The sequence below is a fragment of the Hippichthys cyanospilos genome, chromosome 10 (assembly GCF_059441005.1).
Source record: "Hippichthys cyanospilos isolate Australia breed blue-spotted pipefish chromosome 10, RoL_Hcya_1.0, whole genome shotgun sequence".
NCBI classification, from domain to species: domain Eukaryota; kingdom Metazoa; phylum Chordata; class Actinopteri; order Syngnathiformes; family Syngnathidae; genus Hippichthys; species Hippichthys cyanospilos.
Window position 1 is genome coordinate 12317840 of NC_142378.1, and position 21393 is coordinate 12339232.

Sequence of the window (21393 nt, forward strand, 5' to 3'; positions counted from 1 at the left end):
TTTAACAAAAAAAAGTGCAAATGTTTATATTGTAGTTCCTTTTAAAAAGCTTCAAGTGGCAGTCCCCTGAAATGGTTTTCATTTTACCAATGTGCCTATCAGGGTTAATTAGTGCAATTTCTTGCTTTATCAATGAGGTTGAGACCATCAGCTGTGTTGTGCAGGTAAGATGCCTGATTGTACATCTGTTTGAATTCATATTATGGTGAACTTAAAATTCATATTATGGCAAGAACCAGTGAGCTAATTAAAGAAAAATAAGTGGACCTCATTACATTTAAAAAAATGAATGAGAAAGCTTGTCTAAACTTTTGTCCTGACGTTCTTCATGTTGGACAATACCCAACCAGCGAACCATGGGTGTGTTTCATACATCTGCTAGAAAACAAAAAGGTTAGAGACCACTAACTCAATGCAAAAACAACTCAACTATATTTAGCTACTTGACTTTATAGACTTTTAATCCCATGACCTGCAATAGCTGCACTGCTGACAAAGTTAGCAGCAAATTAAAAGAACAACACGTCACAGACTAACCAACAAAGCACAAGCGTGTGCTTTGTTTGGAGCCTATGTGCGGTATGATCGATGCCACCTCATATAGATCGGAGCGCAGTTACGTGTTTGGTGCTCACCTAAAGCTGCCACCGGGAGGAAATGAAAAGCTTGTATAGCTGAGGTTGTGTAGGATGTGACAGAAGTGGCCTCTAACCAGTAACAGACTGCCCCTCATTGTAGCATTCAGCCCTCATTAGAGACTTCAAGCTGCCATCAGATCTTATTATCTTGCATGTGTGTGTGTGTATGAGTGCTGGGGGTTGCTGGATTGAATGGGCCTAAATGAGATGGGGTGGGGGAGATTCCTGCTAATGTACAGGGTTGCTGGAGACAAGGGGGAGTTTTAATTACAGGATGCATGCATTTTGTGAAGTGCCGCACCATAAATCTTGGAAATGACCCCTTTCCTCCAAACAGCAACCCCCAACTTTTCTTTATTTGCCCAATATCTCTCCTTCTCTTTATCACGCAAACAAATATTTCCCAAGTGGCTGGTGGTTTTATTGTGGCATGGAGACATGAACGGTAGATCAACCTGTCTTGAGTAACCCGCGCAGGTATTCAAGTGATGTGAGTACGTTATGTGCCTTTCACGGACCAACTGGATGATAGAGGTACACTTGCATAATCTGATCAAATATGAGATATGATATTGAGATCAAATGATTGGACAAAATACTGCACAAGGGTTAATATCGTTGATGGCATCTAATCATTTGAGCCCAAAAATAAGGTAAAAGGAAAAACCTGCAAAATGGCCAAGAGGTTTTTAGTTATTTTGCAACAAAACACCTCAAGTATTTAGGATGAATGGGGTGTGTGACTTTTTTTTTTTCCATTTGACACAACTTTTAAGGAGAAATGAATAACCTAGAAAGTTGTGTCAAATTGATGCAAGTGAAAGTCGGTCCTTTTTGACTCATATGTGTGTTCTTTTTAAAGAGATAGTGATTTATTGGGCCATTTCAGCAGTAAAATGTTCATTTTTTTAATTAATTTGATGAACAATGATCTCATGTGCAATTAATACCTTTAAAACACATTTACCCACTTTCCATTGCCTGAAAATGGCATCACTTGCACTCAAGGCTCAACTAACGACCAATCATGGCTCAACTGTTGTCTGGATTTTTTCATGTAACGATTGCAAGGTGAGTTGCAATTGGTCTTTACCTGAGCCTTGAGATGATGTCATTTTCAGTTGACAGCTCTGACTTGATCATTAAAATTGAGGGGAAGAGACTTTGGTCAGTCAAAATGTTTGAAACTGGCTGACAGGTCTTGTGTTGTTAAATGGCTGGCAGTAAAAGACTTAATTGTACAACAAATAAGTAATCAAATTAATCACAGACAACTTTCTACAGCTGAAAATGGCTATGCAAGTGTACTACTCTTGTAACCCAGTTATTTAGAGTGTAAGTTATTCAAAGACAAAGTTGTCTATGTGTAAAAGATTCCACTCTGAAAACAGTTGGGTCAAAAATAACCCAATTTGGACCAGAAATAAAACGATGGCATAGTGTTTGGCATTCATTATTTTTAGAGTGCACCCACCACTCCAAACCACAGCCACGGAAATAAGCAAACTTAAAATAATTAAGAGACAAACCTAATGAGTGAAAATTATTTTGATAATTTATTATTGGATCTATGAGAATAAAGGATTCCCTGCACACAAGCGGTGTTGTCACCTCCAGTAGACTAAATTTGAGTGAATTACACAATATCCCTTTGGCTAGTCGTATCCAGTTTCAAGTCCCATTTTTTATGCACTGTTAACACAGAGGTGGACACACATGCTGCTTTGTGTCAGACTACATGCAACAATCATAGAATGTTGTCCCAATTAGGCACTAACACAGACAAATACATGTCAGTGTTCTCTAAATAGAATAGCAGGAGCAGTGTAGCAGTTCATTGTGAATGTGGGATGCTTTAGGCACACCTTACAGCATTACAGAATGCTTGATGAATCCATTCACAATTCTTTCATATTCACAGTCTAGGTTGCCATTTTGCTACTGCTGATTGATTGGTTGTTTGTTAGTTAAGGTGCCATTGTAAGCTCACATACCCTGTGATGTTGCTGCATAAAAATGACAAATGGAACATAAATGATCAGAGATTTCGGTAATATTACTGTAGTGCTGACAGGAATACAATTGAGGTAACAGTTCAGTAAGGCTCTTAAGTGCGACATGTTTCAAGTTCAATTTATAACCAGGACCACAATGATGCATGTGTTGACATTTATGCACAATAAAAGTGTTAATGGCCCTTAATTGAAAACCAGTGGCATTTTTACATTACTATATTTGGAAAATTATTCTAGATGGCAGAGAAAAAGCCTTTAAGTGGAAGTAGCTTATCTTCAAATAGAAATCACCACGAATGGGACACCTGTTTGGCTTTTCAACATTTAAGACCAATGTCAATTCCCAAATTGTCTAAACACGGAACTTCTCATTTTTATTGTGGGCCATATTGTAGAGGGCCCGTGTGACTGTGAACTCAAATAAGTTTTAAGTGTGTTTGTCACATACTTACCTAGTTTTGAAACCAGACGCTGTCAAAAACTGTTCAAAAGAGAGATTGGGGAAAAAAAATCCCCCCCCCCCCCCCAAGACAACTTGTATGTTTGATATTTTAGCCAGAAACTTAAAGTCAAATCAGCATTTAGCGGGCCACACAAAATGACGTGGAGGGACTTATCTGGCCCCCAGGCTTTGAGTATGAAACCTGTGGATGATATCGTTTTATGTTTCTTGTCGATTCAGTGATTATATGTACTGCTAATGCACGTTTCCACCACCTACACCCACACGCATACCTTATCAGACAGAGCTGGGTGTGGTTGGTGTAGGCTTATTGTATGGTTTTCATGTTTGTAATGTGTGAGCAGGGGCTGGGGCCCCTCCTGGATTAAAGCTCTGCTATTCAGATAAACAAGCAGAAACTAGAAAAACGACAATAAACCGGGCCAACTGGTAGTGCGGGGAATAGTTTCATACCCCTGCAAGAAATGGATTGTGTATTTTAACTTGAAAAATGTGACTGGAAAAGGAAGATAAATTTTGTTTAATTCCGTCAGAAAAAAGTTCAGATCGGATCGGACCTAGGCATTAGCGACATGCGATGGAAAATGTACCCTTTCGCAACACTATTTTCATGTGAAACGTTTTGAGAAGTTCCCACCCTGGCCATGTATGTAGGTCAGCAACTGTCCTTGTGCTGATAAATTATGAGGAGTCCTCAGACTCAAAACAAAGTGGTTTATGATGAAAATAATCAGTAACTACAGAGCAGCCTGTTGCTGCAGATTTGTAGTCATCAACATGTTGGTGGAAATTGGGGAGGGGAATTATTTCAGTGCAGGGGGAGGGTTTGCTCTACCGGTAATACAAATGGATGTTAGTAAGCCAGCGGCACACAAGTGTCACATAGCACATAATAAGGGCTTTGCAACAAAAAACCAGAACCCAGAGGAGTGCGGGGTATAGTGTAACTCTTCAAGCTCTCGATCAAGGGTGGCTAACTTCAATCAAGGATTCTTTTTAATGTTTAATCTTTTCTTTTAAAAAAAATCTGTGCCTAAGAATATGTAACGGAAGGGAAAGTTGGATTTAATATTGGTAATGACAGCAAAATAAGCATAGATATAAATGAAAAGGTGGACTGAACAGTTCAAAATACTTAACCATACTGTATCATTTATTGTATTTCTCTCAATAAAGGACCTGAATAAGTCTAGCATATGACTTGTACTTGTTTTAAAAGTTATCAACCTGAAAAAAAATGTTGTTGCATAGCTGAGAGATGTGTTACATTCATAAAATATGACTAAAGATTGAGTGAAGTCTGAATTGTCAAACACCGTTGGCATTTGGAGATTGACTCAACAGATGTTCCTGCAATGAGTCAACTAATAAAGTTGTATGACTGTGTGTAAACGGGAAACTATATGTAATTTGCATATGCAGAGAATCTATACCATGGTTGTTGCACAACAGAAACTATTTATCGCTTAAAAATGTTGTTGCAGAACCAGTTACTCTATTAGTTAATCAAAGTGTGTTCATGCATTTACCTCCACATGAGAAGCAGCATTAACATTATTTTATAAACTCCTTTAACAGGAAACCATGCTCATCTAATGTGAAAGGGAATGGACTGTGGGGAAAAAAAAAAAGTGCAGTAAGTAAACTTTGTGAGTACTAAGTGACTCATAAAGGTGGGGGAGGGCAAAATGTTGCTAAAATGGGTCCAGGTCGGGGAGTTGATTCAGCCAACACACAGTCAGCCATTTTCGAACAGTGCATTGTATTAGGCAACAACCGATTTTATAGATGTACTTAATCCCCCCAAAATAAACATTTTTTGGTCCAAAGAAGATATGCACGCTATAGTCTATTTTGAGACACACTTTTGACATAAAGTAAAACATTCCTACTTGTAGGCAAGTTACATATTGTTAAGCTCAGTAAGAACATAGTGTAGAAGCAGCAGTGAAAGACTCCTATGTATGTGGGAGCCCGGTTTATACAAAATATACTAATTCAATTGTAGTCACTAATGCTACAATGTGATTATGAATGGGGGAACCAGTAGATTCATCTAAAACGTCTGGAGTTTGTATTTTGTATTTGTTGCATGTGAATTTGAGCACTTCAATGAAAGAAGACCTTTTGGTGACCCTTTACAACTGCATTTACAGGGACAGAGCGCTATGCGGCTCTGCATTAGCGATCTGGGTGTACTTTAACAGAGGGCCGTGTCAAAGCGAGCAAGTTTTGACTCAGGGTTCACTAATGGATTATAGTAAGGCCATAAAGTGTGTGGTGAACACTTAACATTGGCAAATTTGTACACAGTTAGTGTTAATATTGAGATCTTAAGGCAAAAATAATTATATAGATGGGTGATGACATTCAGTAGACAAAATATAGAGTACAATAAAACTCCTCTACAACACAATCATTTGCAGCCAGGATTTTTTTCACGAGGGGAAAACATGGCGGACGAACTATTGCTTATGAAAGTTCGCTCGTAGAAACACCTTTATGATTTGTCTGAAAAGGAATACCGTGATCTAAATACCGTAAGCAACTCCTGGCGAACACCACATTGGGCAGAGATGAGGAGTCTGTTTAAAAATGCTTGGATGAATTGAGATAGTTTTAATCTACTGGGATTCTCTACCTCTATAATAGAGTCATGTTTTTTTGTATGCTGTAGAGTCCATTTACTGCCACCTTTAGTATGGGAGAATATCGCCTGACTGCAGGGGAAGCCGCTCCAAGTATAAAATGCTGCAAAACGCGTGCCGGCGTGACAAGTATAAACCGTTGTTGAATGAGACTTGAGAAAGCCTTAAACAAATGGATTTTTTCACAATGTTTTTTTTTTTTTTTTGCACATGCAAGTTTCATTGTCGAGGACTTTTACTGTATATATCAGTATTTTCAAATCTTGAAAAACATAAAACCTGCTTGTCAAGGCAAGATATTCATTTTGTAATAGATCACTGCTTGAATCCAGTGGTAACACCACCTTCTGGAATGTACTTAAATACAGGAAACAAGCTGTTTTCCTTCTCAGTCTGACATGACATTGTTTCTGTATGGCGTTGAATTCAACTGGAAAATGTGAAGCAACAGAAGCGTGACAGAAACATCTCGTATGTGTCTCCATAAGCCGACATCGATAATGAATCTATGTCCACTCTCTACAACGGGCTGTACTACCCTCCCCCTCGAGCACACAATTAACAGCAACAATAGATCTGTTTTACTGCAGTCGCATTCAACATTGTTTTATTGACAGGTGGGATCAAACGCATCATAATCCGCAGTGACTAGCTGACCTCATAAATTAAAGCGCATCGACTGAGTGTGAGGAGCTGAGCCACCAGCCGAAGACAAACACAAGCTCTGTCAAACACCCATCTGATGAAACTTGGTCTGCGTCAATCACTCTTAGCAGAATAGAAGGATGGCTGCTTATCTTTGAAGGCACTGGTTGTCAACCCCTTTTTTTTCCCAATTATGTACCCCTTATGAAATATTTTTCGGTCAAGGACCCCTTAAAAAGAGCAAAAATTACATGACAATATGCCTCTGAATAGAACTTAACAAAACTACGTTTCTCAATTAATTTGATCTTACTTTGAAAAGAAAAAAAATGAACTTATCATAGCATTAAAACAGATTTGCTCGTACATGCAGAAATTTTAAATTTCATAGACCCCCTTGAAGTTCTATTATGTACCCCCCAGGGTATGCATAACCGCATTTGAGCAAAAAGACAAAACATTATAATAGGCATGCCAAGCGATTAGTTGGCAAAATGTAGTTAATCAATATATATATATATATATATATATATTATATCAATATATATATATATATATATTATATCAATATATATATATATATATATATATATATATATATATATATATATATATATATATATATATATATATATATATATGTATATGTTTTTGATGTGAATCGTAAAGCGTGAAATATGCCTTACAGAGGGGACAAAAAACTCAGTATTCCACATGAAAACGTGAAAAAAACGTGAGCCAGGGACCCTGTAACCCAGGGGTCCACTGTACTTGCATGTGCCTCCATTGAATTCCTTAACACACAATTCACAGACCACTGTTCATACAAAAAAGTTATCATGTAGTTGGAAAACACTGAGACCATTCTAAATGGTTTCAATAAGCTACCGTAACAGGACCCAAACAGGCAAAACAACAAAAGTTCTTCTCCATTTGAGTATGAGTAATGAATATGAGTCTAGAGTATGTTCAATTGGAATGTGTTGACATGAGAAAATCTGTGGATAAAGATAGGGCAAAATGAGCATATATAGTATGCTTGCATTCCGCCACACTACCATCAGTTAGCATGTCTTGTAGATTTGGATAAGAATCAGAAATAAAAAGAGAACAGCTTTCCCAGGCCCACAACAGCCAGACAACATGTATCTGTGGGCAATCTCTTCTAACCGCACTGCCGAAGACGAGCATCGCAATCATAGAGACCAAAACTCGGGCAAGGCCAAGCCGAACGAAGGGGCGGTTAGAAAGGTCGAAGAACCCCATAAGTCAACCCTTAGGTATAATTTCATTGCCAATTATCCATGAGGAAGATTCTTCAAGTTAATGCTTGAAAGAGTATATAACGTATAATCATTAAATTAGACTCCTTTGATAGAGTTATTTATTCACATCCAGTGTAAAAGATGCAAAGCAACCGGCAGGACAGATGAATAACTGTCAAAAGGCACTGATGCAAACAGGATGAAGACTTACATGAGATATTTAATCCAAACCCGAGAGGGCTGAAAAACTGAGGTTTTGGTTACACTGTCACTCAGAGTGATAGATGAGCACTGCGTTGAGTTTAATGGTTGACAGCCAAGGCCTTTAAACCATATCTGGCCCACCCAGCCCGCATATCTATGGGGCACATCAAGGATGAAGATGTTGCGGCCACCTTGCCTAGGCCACCACTAATCAATAGGTGGAGGCTCTGCAATTTGACCTCAAGCCTCTCCACAAGCAACTCAATTTGTCTTACACAGTTGAGCACAAAATCAAACCAAAACCCAACGCACAGTATTCCATGAAATGTATCAAACATCTTTATTCAAAGATTTAGTGAGAAGACTTTCACAATGAGATATTGTTCTTATTTGCTAGTCTTGAGCCACTCGTCGAGAGGCAATACAAATGGAGTCGCGAGGACGAGCAAGCGAGCTTCAAAACAGAAGCCTACTATGGCTACTGTATGGTTGTCCATGTATTGTTTGGGGTATTTACTTTGCAACACATCGTTTGTGTATGACTTGATCTTGTTGCATTTTCCTTAGTAGAACTAAATAACATAAATACATATATGAATGTTGTCACATCTGTCATTTACGTACTAATTAAAATATGTACTTGTGCAATGCGACCAGTTGAAATTTTCACTAGCGCACAATGTAAAGTACGAAACGGGTGAATCGACCACAATGTCGAGCCCAAAAAGAAAATGTAAAGAGTGACGGCTAGGATTTAGGAGCGGCAGGTCACAATTGCCAAACGAATGTAGAGGAAACTATTCACGCAGTGAAGAAAACATACGCTGTGTTACTACTATTAGATGATACACTGGAAAAGAAAAGTTCATATTTGTATCTGATACTCCATTTACAGACACAAAAGTCTACATTTTCATTGCCGTGGATGTTTTGAAAGAAAAGAGAATGTGTGTGTGCGCATGTGTGTCTGTGCGTAATGTGAACACCTTGCCTTGACAATTATGGATCTAACACCTAATGGATTCCTTAGTGACAATGAAAAGTTCGCTGTGCTTTTCATCCTGCTCGGTCTCTTCATTGTGCAGCCATATTGAAAAAATGATGTCTATTTTCTGCTCTCAAGTCCAGTGACATTTCGCACAAAAAGCCATTCCGACCTTGAAAACGTTTGTCCAAGAATCTCAATGTCTGACCCAGCACTTAATTGATTCTTTCAAGACATAGTGCTTTCAACACACGCTACCTTTTCAGGGACATCTGAAAGCAGCATTGCATTTTGACGCTTTGGTTCAAATGAATGCCTTTATCTGGGTCATTGTATGAGAACATGCAACTTTTGTTTGTTTGTCAGCTCTGTGCATTCAGTCAACATCTACTCCCAGGCATGTATTATGACACGAGGCCACAAGGCGAGGAGGCAAGCGGCACCCTTGTTGTTTGGAGAGAAAATATATGCCTCAAACATTATGGTGGGAAAGACAATGGAGGATGTTGGGCATCTGTGAGTCTCGCTGTTGCTCAAGAAATGGTCATTTCCTCATTTCCTGAGAACGTTCGGGGGTTTCAACTAGGGGTGGGAATCACGGGTATATTCAAATCCAATAAAAAAAAAAAACATACAGCAACTAAAGAAAGAAGCAAGACTGCAACTTATCTTTGTTTACATTCCCCAGTTTTGCACAATATTAGTATTTCCAGTATTAGTTGGTTTCACACCTCTTAACGTCAGCAAGGTGCGGGACGTGGTTCAAATTCTGCACAGCGCTTCTGTCAAAACGACCTTGTATTACACACTCCACTTGGAACAGCTTCAAAGCTCCTTGCCAACTGGCTGTCGTTTTGTTGCTCTTAACCGAGCCTCTTTTTTCTTATGCTGCACACCACCCCCCTTCATCGCACTGAACAGGAACACGATGGAAGGTCCTCCCGTGCAGCCGCTGGCTTTGTTTTACAGCCTTTTGTTTTCAGGACATAATGCCTAATAAGCCTTGTTTTCCTTTTGTTAACTCTACACCACCGCATAGGGGGACATAAAGGCAATTAAATGATGTAGCCTGTGCTGATAAACCTCAAAAACTTTGGAATGTATTAATATCAAGTTAATATAATAGTTTTGGTTATTGTGCTGTTAAATGATTCATCAATGAATCATCTGTCAAATGATTAAGCGAGAAATTGAAGCGGTAGCATAAGAAGGCTGAAAGGCTTAATACAGAAAAAGCACCTGGAATGATGTGGAATTATTGAAATCATTGGGATTATATTGGATTACATGGAATAAACTTGAATGATCTGAAAATTTTGAACTTGACATGGTCTAAATCCATCAATATGCTGTTTGTGGAAACTGGAGGTTAATGTAAATATTTCCTCATTTTGTACTTTAGAAAGTTTTGTGAATTTCATATAATATGAATAATACCTTAAATGGTTTGAATGATATAAACATGGTGAAGTTGGAATAGTTTGAATTGGTAATATAACGGTGAGAGAGGAGTAAATAATGCATGACCTAATTTTCTCATTGGGAATAATGGAAAATTTAGGGGTGGAGTGGTTTTAATTTGGGGAAACTGTGAATTATTGTAATGAGAAAATTAGAAGCATACCTGGAGTGAGTTTTTTTTTTTTAATATGTTGAAGTTATAATGGTGAGAATCGGTTGAAAAATGAGGAAAGAATAGGACGTCAAAACATTACAAGTTATAACATATAATGAATTTGAAAGTGGAAATAACATGTGTGAAGGCCTTCAGCCTTCTCGAAAATGCAAGTTTCAAATTCAATTCTCCAGTTGTTACTTCTTAAAAAAAATACAGTGACAATGTCTAGGTTCGGATGGTCAAATGAATTAACACAACAGATCTAGATGAAGATGAAAACTTCAGTGGAATACAAAGCCAACAAGCACTTATTGGACAGCTGTCTCAGCAAAAAGCCAATCTCAATAAGTGTCGCTCCCACTTGGCTCTCATTCAAGCTATACTTCCTGTAGTCCCAGTTAACCCCATCCCCCCTTCACAGTGTGTGTGTGTGTGTGTGTGTGTGTGTGTGTGTGTGTGTGTGTGTGTGTTTGAACAATTTAATGTTTAATGCCAAATGCCCTCCACTCACCCTGATCATGGTGAGTGCCATGAATTTTTAAAGACATCCCTTCTTTACTGTCCATCTGGGCTCCATCTGCCCTGCTGCTGGTGTTTAAGGCCCACACAGACTAACTTCAAAGGCACCGACTGCCCTCTGAACCTTTTGGGCCTGATGAGGATACTGCTTATTAAAGGGGCATGAACTATTTTTTTTTTTCCCCCGCAGGGCTGATGCTCATACAAAATCATTCAAGCACAAATGTACCCAAAATGAAGGGCAAAAAGTAATGTTGTAAAGATCATCTGCAATTTCTTTGTTTTGTTATTTACTGAGGACATTTGGATTTCAAGTCAAAAGATAATATGAGACAAACGTTTAGAATTTCAGTTCTTATTTCAGGGTATCAACACTATACAGAGCTCTTAACAGAGCATCTTTTCTTTGAAAAAAACAACAAGAAAAACAAAGGAATTACCCTTGCTGTTCCAATACTTTTGCGGTGAACGACACTTGATTGAATTCCTGCACTGAAAAAGGAAGGGCTTAACAGACTGAAAAAAGAAGGATAACCATGAATAATAAATGTAGACATGCTTTCTTCTTCTTCATACTAAAACAATAGTGGCGTAACAATTATGAAGTGGAGTTGCAATAATCAATCGACAACTAATCAATAATCAGATAAATAGATAATAATAGATTTAATAAGCACTTAATCGATTAGCAAACAAAAATTGTACAAATCATTAAGATTTCACCCTTTCAACAGTAAATAATCTCAGATTTCTTAAGTCCTCAATGAAAACAGACTGAATATCATTATGTTGAATCAAAATAAGACATTGACACTTCTGCTTTTATTTCGGAAAGCAATGATCACTATTTTAGATACATTTCATGACATGTTATTATCACGCGGCATGTTTTAAAACAATGAGCAACCAAAGTGTATGGATCAAAGAAAAGACCACAGGTCCTCCAGCTCTCTGGTGTTTAGTTTTACAAGAGAAGCGAGACTTCAGCAAAAATATTTGCGCCTTACAAGAGCATACCTAAGGTCAAACATTTCCATCATGTCGATAGGTCACTGCTATTGCAGCAGATAATATACATATTTGGGAAAGTGTTGCATGACTTCCTACTACGTTTCTCTTTCCTCCTGCTGTAAAATAATGTGGAATTGATTTCCTACTCATCTGTTTGTTTATGGCTGCAAATTAAAGTCACAGGTCAATTATTTTGATAAAAGCTGCTGTAATAAATAGGAAAAGTTGCCAAATATAGCGGCAAAATAGTTAATAATACCGGCAAAACACACACGCCTTTCACTTGTGAAAACAGTGCAAGAATGCACTCACATTTGGAAGCTATTGAGAAGAAAGAAGAAAGATTTTTAAAAGCCATCTTGACAAAAAAATAAAAACTGTTAACTTATTTGCACAGTCCTAAATTTGATCTATTTCAATCTTGTTACAAAACACAACACTGTCACACTGGACCAGTGCACGCATTTTGGCTGAGGCAGCACAGAGGGCGACCTCTGCAAATGACACACCCTCAATCGCGTGCATGCTGTCAAAACAAAAATAGTCCTTGGGACTGGATAAGGGAAACCTTAAGACCTCCCTGCCATCACTTTTTTTAACCTAAGAAGAATTGAGAGGGTCAATATTTCAAAAAACATTGTTTGTTGTGAACTATTTCAACAAGTCACTGAATTTCAATAAAAATAGAATCAAAAATCTATTTCTTTAAAAAAAGAAAATAAAACACTTGCTTTTGATCTTAGCTAGCCCTACTGGAATTCATAAACCTATCATGGCGTTCAAATCACATCAATCTATCGTAAATTCCCAACTATGATACTGTCCCTGGATTTGTTTTTCAGTATTTTTCAATTTCACTTGGCTTTTGGTGGATTTATTGTGATCCTTTTATTTAGGTTCAACTGAAGTTCAGCCTTCTTGCACCACTTGCTCTTCATTTTCCTTGTTAAACTGCAAATTGACATAATGTGTGACATTGCGTTTTTACAATAACGTGCTTTAAAGCACAGACAGGGATATGCTCGGTTTGGAAACACTCCCAACTGCCATTGCCTGACAGACGAACATAAGTTTTCTGTTGAGGATTTGAGGTTCCAATGGCCACATTATCACCCTGCCTCAGGCACATTCCAGCAGCCTCCACCCACCTGCCCAAAAATAAACTAAACAGCTTTAACTCTTTCCACTCCACCCAGTGCCCCCAAAGATCTCAACCTAAACATTAAATCATGTACTGTAAGCAATGGGTGGTATATTTAGGTTATGTGCTGCTTGAAATTTGAGTAGCAGAATGCTTTCACATCACCAGTATTACACTACTAAGCATAAAGTTTAGTGCCTGGCCATTTTTTTTTTTTTTAATACATATGCTTCCATTGTTTCCATTGTGTTAGTACACATGTATGCACAAAGAAGAACCCGTGGAGGACACGTGTGGACAATATTTTGGCTCAAAGATAGAACATATGTTATGCTTGAACAATTACTCAAGTGCAGAAAAATAGTCTCGGTAACTGTATGTATGATCAAGTAATGTTTAAGTTGATGTAGTGACGTTTTCCCTTCTCTGCATGAAAAACACACTAAAAACAGTTGGCTTAAAAATAACCCTGTATACTATTTTGTAGTCCTTTCAGTGCTATATATAATATTTTAGTTATTCGATTAAAATCTTTTTACCCATTCACATTTCAACCAGCTAGTGTTGGGACGTGCATGGTATGATATCAGAATCTGACTGTATGGTAACCTTGAGCAAAAATATCACGGAATTGCTGTTTCACAGTATTGAAAATGCAGCTCTAAAATATATAATTTTAAAACCTTTTTTGAAGATTATATAAGTTTTTATTTTTAAAAAATATATATATAATTACAAACATTTACCATGCGCAACAATATTAGCGGTTTTGTCAGATTTTGATGGTTTCAAATAATCGCAACTTTCAAAATGGCAATATATTGCCATTGCGGTTATCGGCCCCTGCTGAGTTCTCAGGTTCCCTGAAATCAGAGCCTTCAAAAGGAAAAAAGATGGCCCTGCCCACTCTTGGAGAATGGACACAGCCCGTTCAGTTTACAGCGCTTGGACAAATCATCTCGCAAGTTGAAATCAACACGTACGCGTTTTGTGATTGGATAAGCTTTTCTGGTAGTTCGACAGTGTCAATGTCCCGCAAAATACCCTGACAACATTTCTTTGCTACCGACATATTCTTTTTTTTTTTAACCCAAGATGGCAGAAGAAGGAGAGAAGGTATCTGTCCCAGCCGGGAAAAGGTTTCGTCCAGCATTTTCACAGAATGCTGTAACTCCTGTTGTTTGCAACTGATTAATTCTGGTGTTTGGAGTCATACTGGGTTTGTCAACTTGAATCTCTTCACCAAACCAACAACGAAACACCCAATATCGGCTGGGCACAAACAAGCCATGTTACTTTCAAAAGCTTTTCGTGACACTGCTCATTTTCAGCATTGAAGCATATTAAATTTTATGCCAGGAACATAACCGGACAGATGAGGTATTCAACATTAGCCTCCATGTCCATAGAAAAAGACTAAATACACTGATGCGTAAACTACTCCACAGAGCCACTGAAGTCTTCTTTAGGAAAGAAAGGATGGATTTCATTTTCAATTCATAAGACACTGCAAATTCACACTGGTGAGTGCAAACATTTAATTTACTTATTTATTACTACCTATTTTTTTGTCATGTTTGTTGGTTATTTAATCAGTGGTAACATAATTAAATGTGAAAAAAAAAATCAAAAAAGATTTTAAATGCACTGTAAATGAATTGTTGCTTAATTGGCCTATATTAAGGCTGAGGTAATGTATATGTGTGGATTCTCAAGCCCTGCGTCATGTTCATGTTATTATGAGCCATATTTATTTTGGTAGAAATATATGACGTCCTTTAAAGGTCCAGGGTTGAAATGCACGACAGAAGCAGTGTAGTGTTCTTCTCAGATTAAGAGCAAATTCACTGGAACATGAAGCAACGCAATGCTAACTTGTGTTATAGAGGCTCCTTTGCTAAACATAGTAGTTTTCACTATCAACACTATCTTGTCAGCCAAGATACTGGCTGCCTTGATACTCAACTGCTCATGACTTGAGTTGCTGACTGACATGTTATGATAAAAACATACAAAACCTGATGTACAGAAACCACCAACTACGGGGTATTAATTCACACCAAGGTGGAGGGAGTGGCGAGCTATTCAGAACGCAAAGCACAGGTCTTATGGAGGTTATCGTGTATACACTATAATCACGAGACATGGTGGTATGTCTGAAATTACAGAATGTATAGCTAGCTCTGAAAGTAAAGCACATGTGCATTTGATTCAACATGGTGAATTGCATATACACTCACAGTCCAAATATATAGAAGCTAAAAATTGCTCACTGGTATAAAAAAGCTCTCAAAAATGTCCTTTTACTTATCTTGACCAGCATGCGTGTGCGTGAACAGAGTGAAAGTTTATTTGACATAACAGAGAGTCAGATTCAATTTGGAAGTGGATCCAAGTAAGATAAAAGACTGCTCAAAATTTTTAGCATTTTGTAGAAAATTAAAAAAAACTGTCTTTACTTCAATTTGTAAGGGAAAATCCATGACGAACATGCAATTTCTTAAAAATAATCAGTTTAAGATGCAGCATGCACAAGTGGAAATATGTGAATTCGTACTACCAAAGGATTAAAAAAAAAGAGTAATATAGATCTGTAATTAATAAATCTAATTAATGTCATTTTAATCTCAACTAAAAAATTCTAAGAAAACCACTCAACTTCTTTTTTTTATTTAGATACATTGTATTCTTGTGGCAGATCAAAGGATTGATATAGTGTAATGAAACAAAAAAGTAGCTTTAAATCATTTATTCTTTAACAAGATATTGAGAGCTTAATTAAGGTCTTTAATTAACTGAGCTAAATAATCTAATTTTAACATTCAAATAAAATATCGACCATCCTGTCATAGAATTGCTTAAACGCAGGGCAATCTCAAAACTAGTTTGGCAAAGAACTCTGCTATGGTTCACTACATAAACGTCAAGCCATCATTAACATCATTAGTTGTGGTTGCAATCACATCTGGGTGCTTTGGATTTATGGGGTAGGCTAAACCTATGCTGCGTCTGTGGTAAGCAAACAACTTCTGACAAAAAAATGCATACCTTTATCAAAAGTGGCGTCACAGAGGTTGTTTTTTTTTTTCCCAAATCGAAATTATTTTTCATCGAACCGACAACTTGCACCATTTTGACGTCTGAGGTGCCTAGTTTATGCCGAACAAAGTGACAGCCAATCGAATGTCCTCTTCAGGGTGCGATTGACATTTGTTTTCCAACCCCCAACAATTCAAGCACAAGAAGGCTCATGCATAAAAATGGACTTAATCAGCACAAAGAACGCATAAAATCAGAGATTAAAAATGAGACTAACATGATTTAAAATACTAACACTTTAACTATGACTGTAATAAATTGATCACAATTAAGACGATATCCCTATAATTGCTATGAGTTGATTTTAAAGTCTTGTTGTCAAACACCACCCGGGCCTCCCTTGACCTTGACCGACTTGTATATTTTCAGTAAGCACTTGAAAAGCAAAACCTGACAGCATATTACAGACGTACACATACCCACCCTCCTCTCTCTCGTTACTATACACAGGTTCATTTTCAATGGTGGTTCTGGTTGCGGCATATTTAGACCTAACCACCCAATAGTTTGGAAATCTGATATTGCCAAATGTTTCATCTTACAAGTTTTATGACACTGTGTGGTTGCAAAGGCAAACCAAAATAAAAATCGTGGATTAAGTGATATCAACACCTGTTCTTGAGTGGGTGTGAATCTCCCATAGGGTTGACAACTGTCAACGTATAAGCCGGGACGTGCTGTATATTGAGCTAAATTGGTTTGTCCCATGCGTCAGTGGTCCCCAACCTGTTTTGTGTCACGAACCTGTTGAGACGCGAACATTCTTGTCACGGACAAGCACTTGCATTTGACAAAGCATTTTACATTTAACAATTGATATCTTATTGGTTTTTAGATGTTTTAAAAAAGCAGATGCCGATATTCTTAAAAATGCTGAAGATCGATGCTACTGATCGGAACAGCCAATAACCGTTTGACCCCTAGTTTTGATCAAATCTGTGCAAGGTCAGATGTCGCTCTGATGGTCTCCAATTGACGATGTGACAACATTTTAGAATATTTACTTGAGACTATAATGGTGGCAAAGATCATCTGTCATTATTCGGGCAAACCAGATGGGTCGGACATTTTAAGCAGCATATTTCATGGATAATGACATTAGATAATTTGCCTTTTAGGCCATCAGGCACTGAAAAAAAGCAGTCAATCCCAACTTTGAGCAACACAATTTTTATATAGACAGTATATATATTTTTTGCACACAGGTGAGAATACGCAATCCTACCTGTCTGAACTGTTCCTCATAGGTCCATTCCCCATGGTCTTGGCCCAGATGGCTGTGAGCGGCGAGGGGAGGCATGATGGCTATGCGGGGCTCTTGGTCAGCGCTAGGCCGAGCCTTCAACAGCTGGGAGTGAGGGTGGAGCTGGCGGTGGGGCAGCAGGAGGATACCTTTCCCTGGCACCACTGCATTGTGACCTGTGGGAAGACCTTCTTCTGCTAGGTCGTCGTCAAAGTCTTCTTCCATCTCGCCTTCAAAGTCCTCCTCATCCCACTTTTGTTTGCTGTTTGGAATTGGGAAACGCAATATCAGTTTAAAGAACAACGAAAATAAAAGGGTGGTAACTTGACTTACTAGCGCCCAAACTGAAGACTTTTCTGCGGTACGTGCTGTCACGTCATCAATTTTAGGAGGTTTCCTAAGTTCCAATTTGAACACTTTCATATACTTTCACAGGTCTGTACAATTGGCCAAGTGGCTCTCTTCAAAAATTATTGACTGATGTTCACTAGTGTTGATAGTTGGATTCTTTCTGATTAATCGTTTTAGTGTCATCGGGACTCAAACAAGTGCTTTGTTTTTTGTTTTTTTAGCTTAAAAGTGATTATTTTGGAGATGCAAGGATTCTGCTCAATTCCAGTGATTATAATAACAACAATAATAATTATTATTATTACTATTTCTGTGTGTGTGTCTGATACAGTACACATAATTGAAGTTACAAGCAAGGTCATGGAACGAACCACACTAGTAAGTCAAGGTACCAATGCGCATTTATCAGCAAAACTGTTTGATTCTTACATCTGCTCCTCCTCATCCGACCCCATCATATCTTTGTACTGTTCCTCTCCGTCATTGTCGTCATCGTCACCTTCCTCCTCACTGCCGCTGCTCCGCTCTGACATGTGGCTGTCCGACACCCTCTGTAGGCCGGCCGCCGCCGCACGCATGGCGGCCAGGGCCACCAACTGGGCTTGTTCCGTCTCAGGGGCCGGACCGCTAATAGAGTTATCCCCCGCTACTTCATCAGGGCGGACGTGAGAGTGCTGAACGGCTGCTTGCTGCTGAAGCTGCTGCTCCAGCAACAGCTTGGCCCTTTGCTGCCTGTGCAGGTTCTCCATGACGGCCTGCAGCTTCATTTCTGTGGGCAATGGCACAGTGTTAAACTGCCTTGCTTCCCCTCCCTCCCCCACTGAGGGAGTACCAGTTAAATGTTCGTCTGGAGATGATGGTTGGGCTTCCTGCCCACAGAAAGCGATTGCAAATCAGGCCAGTGGTTAGCAACTGATTGAAGAATATTGAAGGTGATGGGGGTGACGAGCTATTTGTTCTGATGAGAAATTGAAGAAGTCCTATTCTGGGAGACTTTTCGCTTGTCTTGATGAAAGACCGACGATTGATGTGGGGCAGCCAGAGATAGGAGAACTTGATGACCAACTACAAAAACCTGTGTGACAAAGAACATTTGTCAGATTTCGACATTATGTGTTAACATTAGTACTTTTAGAGCATGACAAAAAGTCACACTCCTTCTAACGTTAATATAAAAGACTTTTAAAGAGAAAGATGATAGCAAGATGTGATTTAATTTCGGTAGACCTTCACGAAAGCAGGCTGATTATGTTTGCGTCCAATCTAAATGAAACGTTTGCTGTTACTTTGGAAAATAGTGATTCACCATTTTTGGCAATTTTCTGACATGTTCTCGACCAAACTGGGAACTGAATCACAATTAATTTCCGTCAATTTGGCATGATGGCATATTTTGACAGTGGCATGGATATTAAAAAAAAAAGATTTTCTGTAAATCTAACTGATTAATCAACAAAATCACTGACAGAATATTCAAATATCAAAATAATTGTTTGTTGCAGCCCTACAGGAGAACCTGCTTGGTGTAAAAAACAAAAAACAAAAACAGAATGATTGCCAACAATATAGTGCAGTCACGGACTTCATGTTCTCTACAACAGTGGTTCTCAAAGTGGGGTCCGCGGAACCCTGGAGGTCTGTTACCTGACTGGAGGCGGTCCGTGAAATAATTTGGGTTATTGATGAAAAATATATAGTTGTGTTCATTTCATTTCATTTGATATTAAGTTGTGAATGTATTCATGTCCCTCCAATAAAGCAATCAATTCCGCCAGTTTAAAATACAGTACATATTCTTGCAAATTTGAAATTTTTGATATTTGGAGTTTCCAAAATGTTTGAGAACCCCTGATCTACAATGTGTGTTGTGAAATGACTCACATTAACAAAAAAAAACAAAAACACACACTATACTTATTCTTTTTTGTCTGTTTGGCTCACACCCAACATTAGTCTCAGCCAACTTGTGCAATGCCAGTAAACATTACTTAGTCATACGTGCTTTTGGAAGAACCCAGTAATGGAAAGTCTGTCATTCCTGATTTAATAGAAGTGCAACTACAACCGCTATTAATTCTGTTTGAGATGAAATTTTTGCACCAGAGACACGTCAGCCAGATTGTAGCACAAAAATGACAATGCTGTATTGGAGTAGTTGTATCCATGAATAGAGTTAGCATCATTATTCATTTAGTGAAACTGTCACTAGGTGAAAACAGACGTCCTAATACAACACAGACTTTCACAGACAGGGTGTGCATTCACCACACTGAGTGACAGCTTGAAGGATGAGGCTGCTCTGGATGCTCTGTGTCTAATAGTATTACAAACAAATCAAGCACAACTTGACTGATGTTGTATTTTTTTTAAATCACTGTAAGCTGGAATTGGCACCAGCAAGCCACGACCCGAGTTAGGATAAGCGGTTATAGAAAATGGATGGATGTATATTACATGAAATGCATGCACACGCACACATTTTCTGAAATTGCACTGTGGGAAACATCTTCTCAAGTTATCTGTAACCTGGTCATGCAAAACGGTTGCATTTTTTTTAAAGCAGGAAAATGAGAAATGACAGCATATTTTTACTGCCTACTTATGTTTAATGTATTTAAGCTTTTAAGCTTGAGTTACACAACAACTGAAAAATAAATGGCATTCACTTAATCACAAGGTTAAGCGTTATAAGACAGAGCTTTGTGACGCCAGTTATTCCTGTTATCATTGCTTGTCATTTACATTTCATTGTCATCCGTCACGATATTTCGCATACTTCCTGTCTCTATCTAACTTCATTGAATAACAGTTCAAACTTTGCAGCCAGTTTGCAATTTTAAAAACACTTGTATTGTTATAGTTTTTACTTTTTTTCTTCTTGAGATTCACATTTGGTTGTTTATGTGTCACATCCCAATCAAATATATATTAAAAAAAATATAGGACACATTTATTGGACAGTCTTTACATTTTCATTAGTTGAAGGAATGGTTTATGTTGCATAATCACATTAAGTAAAAGCCAGCGCCGCCCTTGGAACATTATTTTACCTGCATTGCTTTCTATTGTACCCAAGCGTGGTTCTGCCAAAGTAGAGTAAACACTTTTGACTGACTCGTTTACTTTCTTTCAAACAGATTGCAAAAATGCTGTGTTTTTGGCATTTAGCCAACAAGTATATGTTTGGACGTATTTACCAGCCATTCAAACTTGTTTTCAAGATCATTTAAATGTCCTGGCAAAGCATCTAGAAAATTACAGCACTTGCAAACACGTTTGAAGAGTTTTTCAAGTAATGTTACTTCACGGCTAAATCCTCAAAACATTTCTTTCCCCTTAATGATACGGGCTACTGACTTGTGCAATAATTTGGTAGAATGTCAAATGAACATAAACCATAAAACCTACTAGTAAACAATGTTTCCTTTCTGGTGAACGTATTGCTAAAACTTTATGTTTTTAGCATTTAGCCCAAAGTACATTTGAACATATTTACCTGTATGTTCAAATGTATATTTAGGTACTTTCAAACGTCCAAGAAAATCCGT

At 38.0% G+C, this 21393-nt stretch overlaps 1 protein-coding gene across 1 annotated transcript in view; it reads right to left on the bottom strand.

The window, feature by feature from the left end:
- The window catches only part of arid3a (AT-rich interaction domain 3A), a 46157-nt gene that overhangs the window by 9982 nt on the left and 14782 nt on the right, over positions 1 to 21393 (bottom strand). Inside the window, exons 3-4 of the mRNA XM_088426538.1 lie at positions 18275 to 18920; positions 17477 to 17756 (exon numbers count right to left, since the gene is read on the bottom strand). Of these exons, the coding sequence (XP_088282664.1) occupies positions 17477 to 17756; positions 18275 to 18612 (618 nt within the window). The 5' untranslated portion in view covers positions 18613 to 18920. The remainder of the gene's footprint in view (positions 1 to 17476; positions 17757 to 18274; positions 18921 to 21393) is intronic.